General features: G+C 53.9%; 1 protein-coding gene across 2 annotated transcripts in view; it reads right to left on the bottom strand.

Annotated features, from left to right (window-relative positions):
- The window catches only part of LOC109310184 (proton-coupled amino acid transporter 1-like), a 34846-nt gene that overhangs the window by 5624 nt on the left and 13732 nt on the right, over positions 1–15490 (bottom strand). Inside the window, exons 10-11 of one of the 2 annotated variants that reach the window (XM_019535253.1) lie at positions 13817–13986; positions 9905–10151 (exon numbers count right to left, since the gene is read on the bottom strand). In XM_019535253.1, coding sequence (XP_019390798.1) covers positions 9905–10151; positions 13817–13986 — 417 coding nt within the window. Of the gene's footprint in view, positions 1–5484; positions 10152–13816; positions 13987–15490 lie in introns of those variants that run through there. The other variant, XM_019535254.1, reaches the window with a different exon arrangement.

The following is a 15490-nucleotide window of genomic DNA, read 5'->3' as shown; positions in this document are numbered from 1 at the left end:
ATATTGCTAGGACAAGGCAAACGCGTTGCCCAGGCAAAAAGCTGCACCTGAAGCAAACTGACCCTGGAGACCTCTGCCAAGCTGGAGAGCATACACATTATACTGTATGTCAGAGGAGATTTTAGAGCCCCGCTGTTCCCTAATTTCCCATTTAATTCTGGGATACCAGATGAGAATGACTCCTCCCCTAAAATAATCACATGGGAAATGAGTCACTTGGATAAACCAGTTGTGGCGTTGAAGAAGGAACGAGGAAGACGCGGCAAAATCTCAGATGCTCTTTTCCTTCTCCACCCTGAGATGCGCCGTGTGCTACGCTCCACTTGTGGCGTGCAAAGTTTAACACTGCCTCGGCCCATGCATCCGTGGCTATTAAGGAAGACAAGGAGGTGGACTTCAGCTGAGTGTGTCCATGCGTATGTCTCAGTGTGGTGGGAGGGATCTTCCAGTTGGATCAAGTCATTTAAAGGCTTGGGGGAAGAGTTTTCATTAGGGCTTTTCATTTGTGTGGCATGACATGAGTTGTGTGGCATAATCAAGAGTAAATTGGATGCTTATCTTGCTGGGATCCTATGACCCCAGCTGACTTCCTGCCCCTGGGGCGGGGGGCTGGACTCGAAGATCTCCCGAGGTCCCTTCCAGCCCTGATGTCTATGAAATCTATGAAACCCATAGCACGGGAAGCAGCAGAGAGACCGTGGCTAGTCCTGAACTGCCAGATCTATTCGTTCTAGCCAAAGTGTAAAAAAATCATGCCCTACCCTTTGAACACACACACACACACACACAATTGAAAACCACTTCCTGACTGTTACTGAGCCCGAAAGGCAAAAATGTTTGCCCTCCAGAAGCCACGTGTGCTTTCTTGGGGGTCATCTTCCCCCGGGTACAAAAACCAATGAAAATAAGCGGTGCTTGAGATTTGGTCCGAGTCAGCTGCCCTGCACATGAAGGACTCCTCAGAGATGAGGCAGCCAGTCTCACACAACGAGCAAGATCTCCCACGCACCCAGCAAACCACCGCTGAGCCCCATCGCTGCAGCCCAGATTCGGACGGAGAACAAAGCTGCACAGCCCGACAAACGCAGCCGTCGCTTGGCCACGAGAGGGCACGTTGCACAGACCAGAGATAATTAGTTGAGTCAGCTAACAAAGGGCGTCGCAGGCAACTCGGCCGGAAGAAGGGCCAGGCGGTACACGGAAAACAGGTGCAGGGTGCTGGGCTAGACAAGAGCAAGTTTTCATTGGAAAAATCAGCATAACAGCGCAGACCCCTACTCAGCGCAGTGAAAGCAAGGAAGAAACCACCAGGATGAGAAAAGCCAGTGTTATCCCACCATGGTGCTCTTTTAAAACCAGGCTTGATCTCCCCTCCCGGGTTCACGTGCACGGTGTTGCCAGATTTAGATGTAAACCGGTGTCCATCCCCAAGCAAACATAGCTGTTGGCTCACTGTCACCTTTCTCAGTGCTACCGGCAGCTTGCAATCCCACCCCCCGCCCCACTCGCCCTAGGACAGACAGATGCTCTATCAGGGATCCCCGTAGCCTCTTACCTTTCCTGCTTCCTTCCTACAGCCGGGGTTAATTTGGACAATGGGGACCTTTGAGGCTTGAGCTCAGGGCCGGCTTTCCATGCAACACGCAGCTAAAAAGCTAAACAGGCTTGCATAGCTGATTTTATTCAAGAACAATACGATATCGTGCTAGTACACAGGGGTCCAGTCACGATCCTCTCCCCTCCGAATTAAAACCATGAGCGGCCTCCAATGCACAGAGATTGGTTCATCTTCCACAAAGCACCATTTCCTTAACCATGCAGCCAAATCAGCCCCAGCCACCCCTAATTATTTAGTCCCCCTGGGTTATGCCATGTCCAAGCATTTGTCATTGGCAGAAATGCCGCTCTCCACAAAGAGACGGCACCCCCGACACCCCCTCCACAGTCACGGCACCCGCAGAAGCACCCCCAAATAAAAGCTGTGGTCCCCCCAGAGGGATGCCCCTTGGCGCACACCCCTGCCCCTGCTTCTGGCCACAGACCTCAGTTGCTGCCCCGCAACACAGCTGTGCCCACACACACCTGCCCCCTCCCCAGGTGAAATCATTCACCTGCAGCAAGAGGGACTCACTTCTCACTCACCTGCAGGCACCCATCCACCCTCCCCTCCGGCTCATTGCCAAGCCTCTCCACCCCCCATGGAAGCAGCAACTCCCCCAAACATCACTTGTGCCCCAGTTTGAGCCAGCCTTTCACCCCAACCCCGTGCAGCCCCGCACCGGGGGCTGTGGGTATCCACCATGGGGGGTCTTCTCCCCACAAAGCCATGGAGAAAGCTGTCCCCACGGACACCGCTTGAGAAAAGGCTGCTGACCCCCACTCTTCAGTGCCCCTGCATGCCAAGGCTGCCAAAAGGCAATTCGAGGGGCTGAAAGCTGGTCCCTCCACCTCCAAGCCAAGAACAGCGCCCCAGGGCCAGGGACCTCTCTTCCTACCTGCACCCTGGGCTCGTCCAGTCCAAAGGCTGGTGTTAGCCAGCTTCGGCAGCTCTGCACCTCCGAGGGGCTCCGAGCAGCAGAACTTCAGCCCCACGGAGCCCAAGGAAAGCAGCTTGGGAGCAAAGGAGAGGAGCTCATTAGGGGCTGGAAGGCACCTGGGCTTGGACCGTCCCGCTCCTCCCTCCCAGAGCTGCGGCAAGAAGGCTTTAGCAGCCCCTGCCCACCCCGTGGTAACTGTGGGCACACTTGCACCCCGTACAGCCAAGCAGAGGTGCCCTAGTCCTCAGGGAGAGCCTGGGAAGCATTGCCAAGTGGATAAGTGTGCACACATGCAGTTCCCACGGAGCAGCCTCAGCTCCCCCCAGCACCAAGCCTCCAAGAACCAGTCACGTGGAGCAGCTCCCGGCCTCGTCGCAGCCCTTTCTCCAGAGCCTCCCGCGGGGCCTGGACTTCAAACGCAAAACGGAGCAAGCAAAGCCAAGCTGGTGACAGAAGGGGATGCACCCGGCATGCATCCCTCTATGGGGATTGCTCACAGCATGGGGGTGGGGGGTGGAAAATCAGCAGTGTCACATATGACAGGGTGGCAAAGCAGCCGCAGAGGCCGTATTATTACTGAACTACTTAAAACCTATTTAATCTGAACTAGGTGGCTACTTATATACATCCAGAAAGCCTCCCCGCGAGCCCCCAGCACTCACAGCTCCGGCTAAAGAAAGGGACGCAGAGCGAGCCGATGATCGTAAAAGGTCCTCTTCCCCTTGCTTTCTACAGGTCTGGCAGTGGGCCTTACAGCCATACTGCAGGAGGGGTTAAGTGCAGGATTTTTTTTAAGACAGCTGCCAGCAAATGCAGAGGATTGGACTCCTGGCCCAGGCAGCCCCTTATCAAGGTTCACGGCACAATGGGACAGAGAAGTCCAAGGGCAAGCCTGGCCTCTCCTTTTGCAAACGGCTCCGACCTTCACGTAAAATAAAGGATCATAAGCCTATGCTGGAGGTCTCCATCCAGTTGAGGCTTTGGGACAGCTCAGGGCCCTGCCCCTGCCTGGACTGGGAGCGCTGCTCAGAAAGGCACCGAGTGCCATCGCAAACCCCCAGTGGCCCTGGGCACCATCCTTTTCCAAAAGGAAAAGCTTCAGGGCTACCTGGGCAGGGAATTAGTCACCAGTGTCACATCTACTGCATGATTAAGCAGCTTCTTCTGCTCTTGGGGTCATGTGGGTATTAAAGAATGATTTCCCTTGCTTGAAAACAGCATCTTTCAGCAACATCAGCTTTGTTTTACTGTTCATTTTCCATCTGGCCCCAGCGACAACATGCAGCAGCAGTGCAATTATTCAGTGATAACTGGAGATACAGCAGGGTTGCCATAGCTCCTGGAGATGCTATCAGAGCACAGCTGCATTTCAGGGGCTGAGTCCTATCGCTCTGCTGGGTGCTCTGCTTATAAATACGCATCCCTATGACCACGAACAGAGCCGTACGTGCAAGAAAGCACTGTGCTCTTAAAGATAGTAGTTTCCAAAAGCTCAAGTTTTCTCTGCAGTGAAGAGGAAACAAGCTTGATACTGTACAGATATGAAGTGGATGCATCTTCTGCTGGACTCCCACTCATATGGGCCAAAGTCTGTTTAAGCCACAACCATCCCCAGAGGAACCTCAGACGAGGCCAAATGAAGATCAAGCCTTCCTTTCTCCTGCCAACCCTAGCTTTCTGCAGCAAAGGAAGGGATGCATCTTTGCACATTTGGGCCATACCTTACTTGTAAAAACTTAGTGGAAGATCTTACAAGTACCAAGCAAGCTGGTGGCTTCATTATCAGCGGGGAAATAGTTGGAGCTAGGACAAAAGAGCAGAAGCCAGGGCCTCTTGGCCCTATTCCCACACAGCCCTGCACAGTCATTACGTTTCTCTCTGCCTGTTTCCCCACCTGCAAGATAGGGATAAAGCCAACAACCAGACTCATCCACTTGTTGGGGCTTTGAGCGCTCTGGATCGGGAAGAGCAGTCCACCCACCTACCTCTGCACCTGTCCCTTCGCTCTCCATTTCGATTAGGAGCTCGCCTATGTTAGACCAGAGCTGTGCCGATGCAAAGTGCAACCAAATGCCCCGACACTGCCCAGCCCCGAGGCTCTGCCCTCCTGCGGTCCTCCTGGCAGGCTGGAAGACGACAAAGGCAGGGTCAGACCTGAGGGCAGAGATGGGAAGGCCTCCCTAAGCCTCGGGAAAGGAGTACCTTAAAGCCTTTACTTACCCCAAGGACCCAGCAATAGTCATCCCTATCTTCTTTGCCATCTCTTTGTGCAACAGGACGAATCTTCCATGATTCAGGCTTGATCGCCTCCCTTTGAAGGGCAGAGGACAGCCTGTAAGCGAGGACTGGAGACCAACCAACCTGTGCCAGCACTTTTTTGCACTGCAACGGCGTGACTATTTGCACGAGTGGGTTTTCCGGATGCTTTAGAAGTCTTTCTGGTGCTTTAAAGTAAAACTCCTGCATTGCTTATAGCAGGTAGGCTGGTTTCAGACCCTGCACTGTGTCTGGGCCCCTAAGCCAACAGTGGAAGGGGAAGAAGAGATCAAACCACTTAATGGGAATGAGCTGCCCATGTTTAATCCCCAGGGTTCATAGACTTCCCAACCTCTTGCCTCCTAGGGAGAGGCCTGGAGATCTTTCAAGAAAGGCCACAAGCTCATTTGATCCCTTGTCTGCAGCTTTTGACTCCTTATTGCCCAAGCAGCTTTCCTGGCCTCCCTTCCCTCTGCCTGCCAGGCTCCTTGAGGAAGGGCAGCAGGTTCAGGCCATCCGGAAAGCACGGTGTGTCCCGAAGAGCAATGCAGAACGTGACTCGTGCAGAGCCCAGCTGCTAAATATAGGATACCTGGCAGCTGCCAAAGCCCTGCCCTTTCTAACCCCCAGGAGCAAAAGCCAAACATAGAAGCAAAAAAAACAAAACAAAACACCCAGAAAGCCTATAAAATACAAAATAAAACTTGTTTTATTGACTGGAATAACTGCAAGTACATGATTCACTAAACAGACAAAAGTTCTTTCACCAGGCGGCTACGCAGACTGTACAGTGCTATATATAGAGGCACAAAAAGCACATACATCAAACTGTGTCTATATACACCAACGTTTTCCTTGGCTGCTGGCAATATAGGAGTGGTACGCGTCCCTGCTCACCTGGGCTGAGGTCAGTTCAGAGGGTCTTTGGCCGGAGCAGGTAAAACTCCACTTTACAACTGTGCAGTCATTCCCTGGAGAACTGCATCCCAGGGAGGGGAGGGGGAAACGGGGCAAGGAAAGTTGTGTTGGCCTTTAAATACAGTAAACGAGCCCTGTGTCTTAAGCACTTTAATGCTGTTGGGATAGGGAGAATCTGCAAGCTCCTCGCTCAACCGAGGGCTTTGGCATTGATTACATTCAAGGAGCCCAGGCAGCTGCCGGGACAAGTGAAGTGCTCCAAATCCAGACAAACTCCCTGCCTTGGAGTGGAGCTATTTGCATTAGATATGCATGTCACAAGGGAGCTCCTCCGCAAAACTTTCCTTCCCATTCTTTTTGCTGGAAATACTGCTGCAACCCAAATAATATTTCCAGCAAAGAGAATGGGAAGGAATAAGACCCACATCTCAGCAGCACGAGGGGTCTGTGACATAAGACCACCTGTAGTTATGGCCCCCTCTGCAACGTCCCTTCCATCACGACCTGCCGCCCATGGCAGTTGGTAGAGGCGAGACGTTATTTATCCTGCACTTCTCTGAGCGGGCAGCAAAGTGCTGATGCTCACGGAGCAAGTCGATCTACGCCCGTCAGAGTCAGGATCTGTGCCAGGGTGGTCAAGGAGCTACATCTTAAGCCCAAACAGCACCAGCACAGCTTGCGGCTGCCCTTCGCAATTGCTTTTGAAAGGGAAAAGGACTTCACAGCATGTGCAACAATGCAGAACACCCAGTCTTTCACACGTGCCTCTTTAAACAGCGAGGAGCAGATCCCACACGCAGCAGCAGGGCTGCTAGTCAGGACGGCCTGGATACCAAGAGCCACATGGGATAGATGTGGGTAGCAAGGGGGGCAACAGTGGAAATCCTTGTGCACCAACTAGCATGGAGATTGTGGGCAGTTCAGGAAGGCAAATCACTGCCAGCCTTCCACCAGGCATCTTCCGACACAAGGATCCCAAAGACCCACAACGAATTTCAGCCCGGCTATGAAACGACAAGGCTGAGCTCTGAAGTTGGACCTCAGAGACCGGCCAGGTGAGATTCTCAAGTACCCCACATCCAGCAATCACCTTGCATATTGCATTTGTTCCCGACACGGCATGCGAAGACCAGCTTCGTGCCTAGTGCTTCCTCAAGCTCACTTGGATGCCATCACCTGCAACTTGCATCAGGTCTTTAAAGGAGTCCAGCTAGCACTAAATAAATAATGAGTCCTGAACTCCCGTCAGCCGCTTGGTTGTCACACCCCTCACCAGGAGGGTTCAGATTGCAGTTTGTTTCGTGCCTGCTGGACTCCTGAGCGGTGCAAGGAAGCGGGAGGAAAAGTGAACTCCCTGCAGCTTCAAAAGCTTTGCTGCTACATGACTGGCCTGAAGAGCTTGCAGGGAGCCAGCAGGCCCGAGCACATTGCCGTGGAGGGTTTTAGAAACAGACTTGTACTCCAGAAGTGCTTCATTTCTCAGCAGCGACGGGGCCACAGGGAGGGAGGCTGCATCCCCGGCACACAGAGCTGCTCGGTGGGCCTCGGCTCCAAGTCTGAAGAGCCAGGAGCACTGCAGCTCCTCTGTGGGAAGAAGGGAACAGGGCCTGCCAAGTGCTAAAACGACTTGCAGCTAATACCAGACGTGGAGAGAACAGGGCTCCCTTGGCAGACGGACCTTGGCAGCGCTTCCATCAGCAGCACTGGGAGCCGACAGAAACCATCAGCGTCAGGAGAGCCATCTGAGAAGATGCTCTCTGCAGCGGAAGCACCAGCAGGTTCCCAGCCCAGCCCAGAAGCCGCAGAGACACCAACAACGTGGTCCTCGCTCCGTCTCTAGCTGGAGCTAAGAACGCAGCATCTCGCAGAGAGGGAGTTTGTCTCCCCAAGGAGAATCCCAGCCACAGACGGAGAAACGGGGCAGACAAAGCAACCCAAATCATCACCAAAAAACCCCTGTGCCCACAAGTGTTTTTGCATCATTAACTAAGTAGGAGAGAGGGGCCAGAGGGACACAGGCAAGAGCTGCTTCCCAGCATGGCTTCTTAAAAGCTGCTCCTGGCTGCAGGAGGATGAAGAACAAATTAAAAAAGCAAAACCACAAGTGGCCTCTTCATACAGTACAAGGAAGGCCGTGTCCCCTCATAATGCCCTGTGCACCAAGTACGTAGGACCCCATTTTCTGGGCCCAAAAAGAGGGGCAGAAGCTTGTGAAACTCCATCCAGCTAACTACCCAGCAGTAACATTACTTCATTTCCCCCCAGCTCCTCTACTCCAGTCCCAACCTAACGCTACACTAGGCATTGCACCTTCACCAATATATCACCATTATTGCACTAGACCTACAGCTCAGAGGTCTTGGCTGGTTCTGGACACAGCCCCAAATCTCCTGGGGCTGCCAGGACCAGAGGCATGTGTTAAGCCGCTCTGGGTTTTGATTCCCAAGACGGCAGCATCAACTTGAGATTCAATGGGGATTTGGCCAGCACTGGTCTGAGCCAGGTCAGCTCACGATTTGCAAACTCTGCTCGCTCTTCTGCCTGGTAGTTCAGCTCTGGAGTTAGCTAAGCACAGCAAGAACCTGAATTCAAGTCATCACACAGCAGCCCTTGCTCACTGTGCGCCAAAGGGTGGGGAAACCGCTTTGTTTCTACCAGGTTGCTTTAAAGTCCTCTTTGTTCTGAATACAGTTATCCTTCCTCCGACCGGTAGCCAGAACAAGGGGAGGATATGCTTCCCATGCCCGGGTCAACGACAATCACGGACATCTACACGCTATGTTGTGACCAGGGGCTGCAGTACAGCATGGGGGCCGTGCCTTACTGAGGTATGACAGCTGTGACAGCCTGCAAGGGCTCAGTGCAATCTTAAAAGTCTAGTGGTACCATGCAAAGGTAGAGGCCAAAAGTGACAGCTCTTCCTCCTGGATCAAACTAAGCTGGCAAGGCAGAAGCATTCTTCCTTCACACTAGGAAGAGAACAGGAGCTAGAAACAGGAGAAGGAAGAGTGCAGGCCTGGTTTAGTGTCTTTAGCTCCTGCTTTCATCATTCCTGGTCCCAGAGATCTACTGAAAACTAACTATGAGGTAGGCAGCCAGGCCGCCATGGCTGCAAACCAGATGTTCCCTAGCAGCAAAGAGCAGTGTGGTGCAATGAGGGGTACCCCAGAGGCAGCCAGCCCCAAGGAAACTCTGCAGACACCCTTGGAAAGAGCAGAGACTATGCCCCCTTCAAGAGAAGGACAACTGGATCAGAGGTCCAGCACCAGACCCTCAGCGCTTCCAAAAAAGCTCCCCACCCCCCCAAGAATATATTCTAAAAGCCAGTCACCATTACACAAAGTGCCCAATCAGCAGCTATACCCAGGTCTCCCCACAGACCCCAGCATCTTCCCCTATCCAGGCAGGGGTCTCCTATGACAAGTGCCTCAGAAGAAGTGCACATGGCATTGGACAAGCCATGCCAACTAATGCCCAAACGCTTGACTCCTTGGCCTTAATCAAGGGACACATTGCCCGCCAAGGCCTGCTGGCCTCCAGCAAACAGTAGAGAGGCAGGGACTGTCCACCAACACAAGACACCCCCTCTCCTTGGGTAGTTTCCCTACTCTTTTACCCAGGCCTCAGCAGCCTCCACCTTCTCCAGAAGGATGGAGCAGGGACCAAGAGGTCTCTTCTCTGTTGCTATCAGCCGACAGGCTGGAGGGGAAAAAAAGCTGGCACCTAAGAAAAAGATTGTCCAATGTTTGCTCCTGGGAAGAAGAGGCCTAGGAAGTCAGGAGTCAAGCGTAGTTGTGAGACAGGATCCAAAACCTTGAGATTGTCCATGGCCTTTTTTTTCCCCTGCTCCCTCAGCTCAAGGGTCTGAGAGCACATCACACAAGACCCCTTTGGCACTTGCGTGTGTCAGGTGTGCCAGGAAAAAGGCCCTTCAGGTGTACAGAAAGGCACTGCCTCCCTGCCAACACGATAATGGCAGCTCAACAGCACCCCACCAGGCCCAGGCAAGGAGACCCTGCAAGGACTGCGAGCTGAGGGAGAGGAACAGGACTGGGATCAGGGTCCTGCTTCCACTGGAGAAACGTGTCTAACAAAAAGGAGGGCGGTGGCAGCTCCCGCAGCGGGGACCCGTCCCCGTCCTGTGCCGTGCTGCCGGCTCAAATCACAGCACCAAGGCACTGGTGGCATTGGACACAGGGGACGGGGACACAGGGGATGTGACCAGAGCCTCGAGCGCCTCGTAGGTCCCCACCACGAAGCCCACGAAGCCGATAACACTGATGAGGATGTCCTTAGCGATGGTGACAGGGTGGAGGCCCTCCTCGAAGTATGTGAAGATCTCCAGGAGCGGCGGGATGATGAGGGCCAGCGCGCTGCTGCTCACGGAGCCCACCAGAGAGATGACGATGTCCAGGCGGGGGATCAGGATGGCCAGCACACCTGGGAGAGACAACACAGAGCTTAGCTGTGGTTTGGACAGGGCTGATCCTGCCTCAGGCAAGGGGTGGACCAGATGTGGGGCTGGAGGGGTGCTCCGGAGGTCTGATTCTAGGATCACTGGACAACTGGAGGTCATGGGCTGGGGTGGTGACCCACACACCCACTTTCTACTCCTCACCTGACCCCCGCACCAGGGTGCAAGGCAAGGCAGACCCACCCTCCTTCACCTCACTTCCTTACAGCAAGCCTGTTAACACTACCCTAACTTCACCCCATGGCATCTCAGGCCTGATCTAGACAGGAACGTTAAGAGACTTGCCCAAGGTCAGATGGGGAGTCAGTAGCAGAGCTCCAAATGGGGTCTCCCCCATCCAAAGTTCATGTTCCAAGTGCCAGGTCTGCCAGAGGGCCTGCTGGCTTTGAGCAAAGGATCGGTGCAGCTCGAATGCAACCCTCAAGCGCACTGCTGCTTTCCCCCAGTTAACTAATGCCACAAAGCACCTCAAATTCAACGCTATTTAATGCACAAGCTCCTAGGCTCTCTGTACAGCAAAGCCACTGCTAACCCAGAGGCGAGAGGAACGTGTGGTATGGGAACAAGAGATCCAAACACTGCAAGTCACAAGATGCGGCTGCACTGCCATTTTTGCTCCCCGTCCTCAGGGCAGCCACGAGTTCAGGGGGTTGTAACCGCCTTGCCGTGCTGGCGCCAGCTTCCCGAAAACGGAGCGGCTCCCATCTCTGGGACGCGGCATTATTCTGCCTCCAGGACCATCTCCGTTTGCTCCCCCGTTCAGCCTGGTCTCCCCTCCCGGGGCCTTCAAGGGGCTGTTGCTAAACCCATCGGTGCAGCAGGCCAGAGCTCAGCAGGCTTACCCCTGCCTTGATCCAATTACACTGAGAATGAGGCTCATCGAGTAAAAGAGGGGAGAGTTAACTGCCGTCATCTCCTTAACAGGGACTCCCATGTGGCTCATAGGGGGAGAGGAACTGGAAGTCGTGCATACAGTAGGTCACTGCTGCAACCCCAGACTGGTTAGGACTCATGTTCAGTCTAGCCAGTGTTGGGTTTTCTGCCGAGATGGTACGAGCTCCACAACAAGGTCAGCTGGGGTCGTGGGCACTGGCGGACGTGACAAACCTGCCTGGTCAGCACGTGCCCCTGTTCTCCTGCCTCCTCCATCCACCCTGGAGGACACCGTGTTCCCTGAACGGCCTCCCCCAGGGTCACAACCCAGCACCGAGATACCAAGGTTTTGATCTGTGGATGAGGTTTCTCTGAGGACTCCTACTCAGACACTGCAGCTCACTCAGGGAGGATGGCGTGGAGCTTACTGAAAGAGGAAGGAGAACTGAGGAAGACCCACAAGAGCAGAGGAGCACTGGAGCAGCCGCCTGGCCCGGTTTCAGACTCGCTTCACACGCGAGACGCCCGTGACGATCCACTGCCGAGCACGGGTTTGGTGCCTCTGTGCAATAGGGGCGTTATGCCGGGACATCGCAGAGTCCCACCCTCTGCCCGGCTGCACAGTTTTGACGTGCGCCTCCACCGAGCTCTCCCTGTGCTACGGCAGCATCTCATTCACTTCTGTGACAAGCAAAGCCCCTGGCAGGAAGATGCAGCTAAGGATTACACGTGGTACTTCCCAGCAAGCATCACGTGGGGGCTCATCTCACCAGGACCTGGAAAGTCTCGACAATCCTATTATCCTCCCACACAGTCAGGAGAGACCCTAAAGGGCTTCCCAAGGGTAACAGCGCAAGTCAGCAGCCGCCTCCCAAGGGGTCCAGGCAGCTAATCCAAGCCCCAAGTTTCCACAGCAAGATGCTGCTTCCTCAGTGTTTGCTCGAAAGCAGGAAGGGGGCATCAAATGCATGACGCTAGAACAGAACCAGGCACAGGAGGAGCAGCGCTCCAGAGCTGCTAACAGTGCAGAGGGATCGCAGCAACACGGCAAGATGCTGCCCCCATCATCCCCCCGGGGTCAGCTGCCAGGTATCCTGCTGATATGCATTCAAAGGGCTCTTAGCCGGATGGGGTCGGGGCCACATGAAGCCCAGAGCGCATCCTCCAAGCAGCGAGCCGTGACCATGAGATCATACCAATTCGCATTCATTCATGCCACCCACTTTGCTGCTTTGATCTTGGAGAGCTTTAGCTATACCCTCTCCCCTCTGAAACACCGGTGCTTCGGGCTAGGAAAGAATCTGGTTCCCTGGACTGCCGCTGGGGTGTACGAAGGGCTTGGCATGGGAAGCCAATGCTCCAGGCTTGTACCCATCACCTGCTTGGGATTAATCAGCATTTCAGCCTCCTGGCCTAGTATGCGGCGACTGTCATGGTCCACAGTGGAACAAGGATCGTTTCCAAGCGCCCCAGGACAGTCCAGCGTTCCCAAGTGCCCTGTTCCAGTAGTTGCCTCCCACCCGCAGCAGGCAGGAAGCCAAACGCTCACTCCGGAGCTCTGAAGACAAGCCACCTCCATGTCCTCGGCGGCTCTTACCTGCCCTCCTGGGTGCTGCAACTCAGCAAGAGCTGTGGTGAGCACCCTTGTGCCAAGGAGGAAGGAAACAGGCGCTCAGAGCAGCTGAGCTGCGTTTCCAAGAGGAAAGTGCCTGGGAAGGTCGGCTGCAGGAACGTGGGGCCAAAAGGGATGTGCAAGAGCATCCAGCCCAGGCCCCTGCTCCAGGGCTGCATCTCCAGACAAGACCATCCCTGACAGATGTTCATCTCCTGTTCAAAACCTCTCTAGCACAACCCGCAACCTCCCTGCAGTCTATGTGAGCACTTCACAGCCCTTACTCTTGCCTTTGTACGAACGGCCGCTGACTGGATCAGACCCTAGGTCCATCTTAGAATCACAGAAAGTTCAGTTTGGGAGGGACCGCAGGGGGCCACATCTAGTGCAACCCCCTGCTCCAAGCAGGGCCAGCCCCAACTACATCATCCCAGCCAAGGCTTGATCTACCCAGGACTTAAAAACCTCCAAAGAATGGAGACTGTACCACCCCTCTAGGCAACCTGTTCCAGTGCTTCACTACCCTCCTCGTGAGAAGGTTTATCCTAATATCCAACCTCAACTTCCCTTGCTGCAACTGGAGCCCATTGCTCCTTGTCCTGCCATCTGCCACCACTGAGAACAGACCAGCTCCATCCTCTTTGGGACCCCCCTGCAGCGCCTTGCCTAGTCTCCCACAGTGCCAGACAGCAGATACGGAAAAGGGAGAGTGAACAAGACATGACTGGGGGTTTTCTCCACTCTTCCCCTTTCACTTGCAGCCTCCAGCATTTAAAGTCTAGGAATTCCTTCAAGTCCTAACTGCAAATTCAACAGATCGCGTATCCTTTTAGAGAAACGCAGAGCAGCCTCTTGTTAGAGCCAGCAGCCAAAAAGGCACAAGGTTGCACAGCATCTGTTCTACATACAGCCCTAGCCAGCACCCCAATGATCCCACAGGCTTTAAGGGGGCTCTAAGTGGTGTCAGACAGCCTGGTTATTTTGTAATGCCAACCCACATTTAGACTTGAGGCATGGATAAGAGGTAAATGGGTTGAGAGCGGCTTGCTAGGACCACAGGCTGCTTCAGCCATGCCAGCTGGCTTCAGAAGACACCATCCCTTCATCTGCTGGGTCAGAAAGCCAGCTGCACGTGGGGTTACTTACAGGTTACGCAGACCAAAAACGTCCGCAGGAGAAGGTCAACCGCCAGCGCCCAGCGCTGCGGCACACGGGACACGGCAGAGGGGATGATGATCTCGGCGGGGACGTAGAACTGCAGCGCATAGGTGAAGAAGATGCCAAAGGAGTAGAGCAGCTTGACAGACTGGTACAGCCTGTGAACAGGCAGAGGGAACCTGGTCAGAGCCTGGCACAGCCCAAGGGCAGGCTTGCAGACGACATGGAGGAAAAGCAACCCTGTGATGTAGATTTGCCAGGCAAACCTGTCCTCAGCACAGAGGCACTCGGGGTCAGGTTTTCCACTGCACCCCAGCACCAAGAGATCCATCTAGGCTCCTAGCGGCCTGGCCACCTCCTCTGCAGACCTCAGGGAGTCTCTGCAGACTCTGGACAGCACAGAAAAGGCAGGAGGCAGTTTGCATTCGAGTCTTACCCTGTGCTCTGAAAATAAGCTATTAAACTGCACATACCCCCTCCAAAATACCGCCCCAGTGTTGGCCAGAGATTTGAACTTGTGCACGTACCACTGTTTACTGTGCCACAGAACAGTGGAACAACCCTTGGATCTGAAGCTGTTTAGCTACAAAACAGATATGGGTAACAGGACAAGCTACCCGCTCACCCCACCTCCCATGCCTGGCTGGTGCAAGGAATGCAGGGAAGGTAGGCAATGTCTACAGTAATGCCAACATCCACCCAGCGCCTTGGAAAGCAGGCTGAGGCTGCAGCTGACCTTACCAAGACAGCGCTAGGTTTCTCACAACTCCCAGGCACCTATGCTGGCTCCAAGCCAGCGAGCTAGAGATAAAACGGCTGCTTGCCATCACCCATCCCCTGAGCTCTCATCCCCACCTTTGCCAACACCACTCAGGTTCTTTGCAGGGGGAGGGAAAGGCTCCTGTTCTCCCTGTGCTGTAGCAAGCATGATCTTCCTCTGTCCCTCCAATAAAAAGAAGATCAAGGATGTCTTCAGAGCAGCTCACCAGCTTCAGACATGACTGGCTCACAGGTTTCAAGCAGGGCACTTCACCAGCACCCCAGTTAAACTTGGTGACCGACACGCCCTACCAAGCCAGTCCCCATGGTCCTCCTGTACCCCAAGTTGCCATTCTGCTGTCTGGAAGCAGACAGACAGCTCCCAAAAAGTGTTAGCTATGCTCTGCAATGTCACATGTCTTAATTCCTTACCCTAGGGTCTGCGGAAGTCCTAAAAAAAGCTTTTATTAAAATGCCAAAAGTTGCTTACTTATAACATCAATCAAGTACCCTGCCTAGAAACAAGCTGCTTGCCTGTTATTTTGAAGATGTAAAGGGCTTAGTGTTATTGCCCATCACAGAGGCCAGAAGCATTCTGTTCCCTAGGGGCTGTGCTGTCCAAATGGTGAAAAAAAAAAATCTCCTTTTTGTTGGTAAATCTTTACTGGAGTATGAAAATGGGATAATCCTAAGGATTGATGATACTTGAATAAAGTTACTGGAGGATGCATACATCAATATGTTGCGATGGGACTATTCTCCTTCAAGGAGAAAGTGTGGTAAAGTATTTAAGGATGAAGCATGCTGGAAGTCTTTTGGCAGAAGTACAGAGCCCAGCTGTGCACAGCCAGATGTGTCCAGAGATCTCCACTCTCCTCCCCACAACCTTCTGCCCAGCAGAGT

This window comes from Crocodylus porosus, unplaced genomic scaffold (genome assembly GCF_001723895.1).
Source record: "Crocodylus porosus isolate Cpor-Errol unplaced genomic scaffold, CroPor_comp1, whole genome shotgun sequence".
Classification (NCBI taxonomy): Eukaryota; Metazoa; Chordata; order Crocodylia; family Crocodylidae; genus Crocodylus; species Crocodylus porosus.
This window is presented reverse-complemented; position numbering and strand designations above follow the sequence as displayed.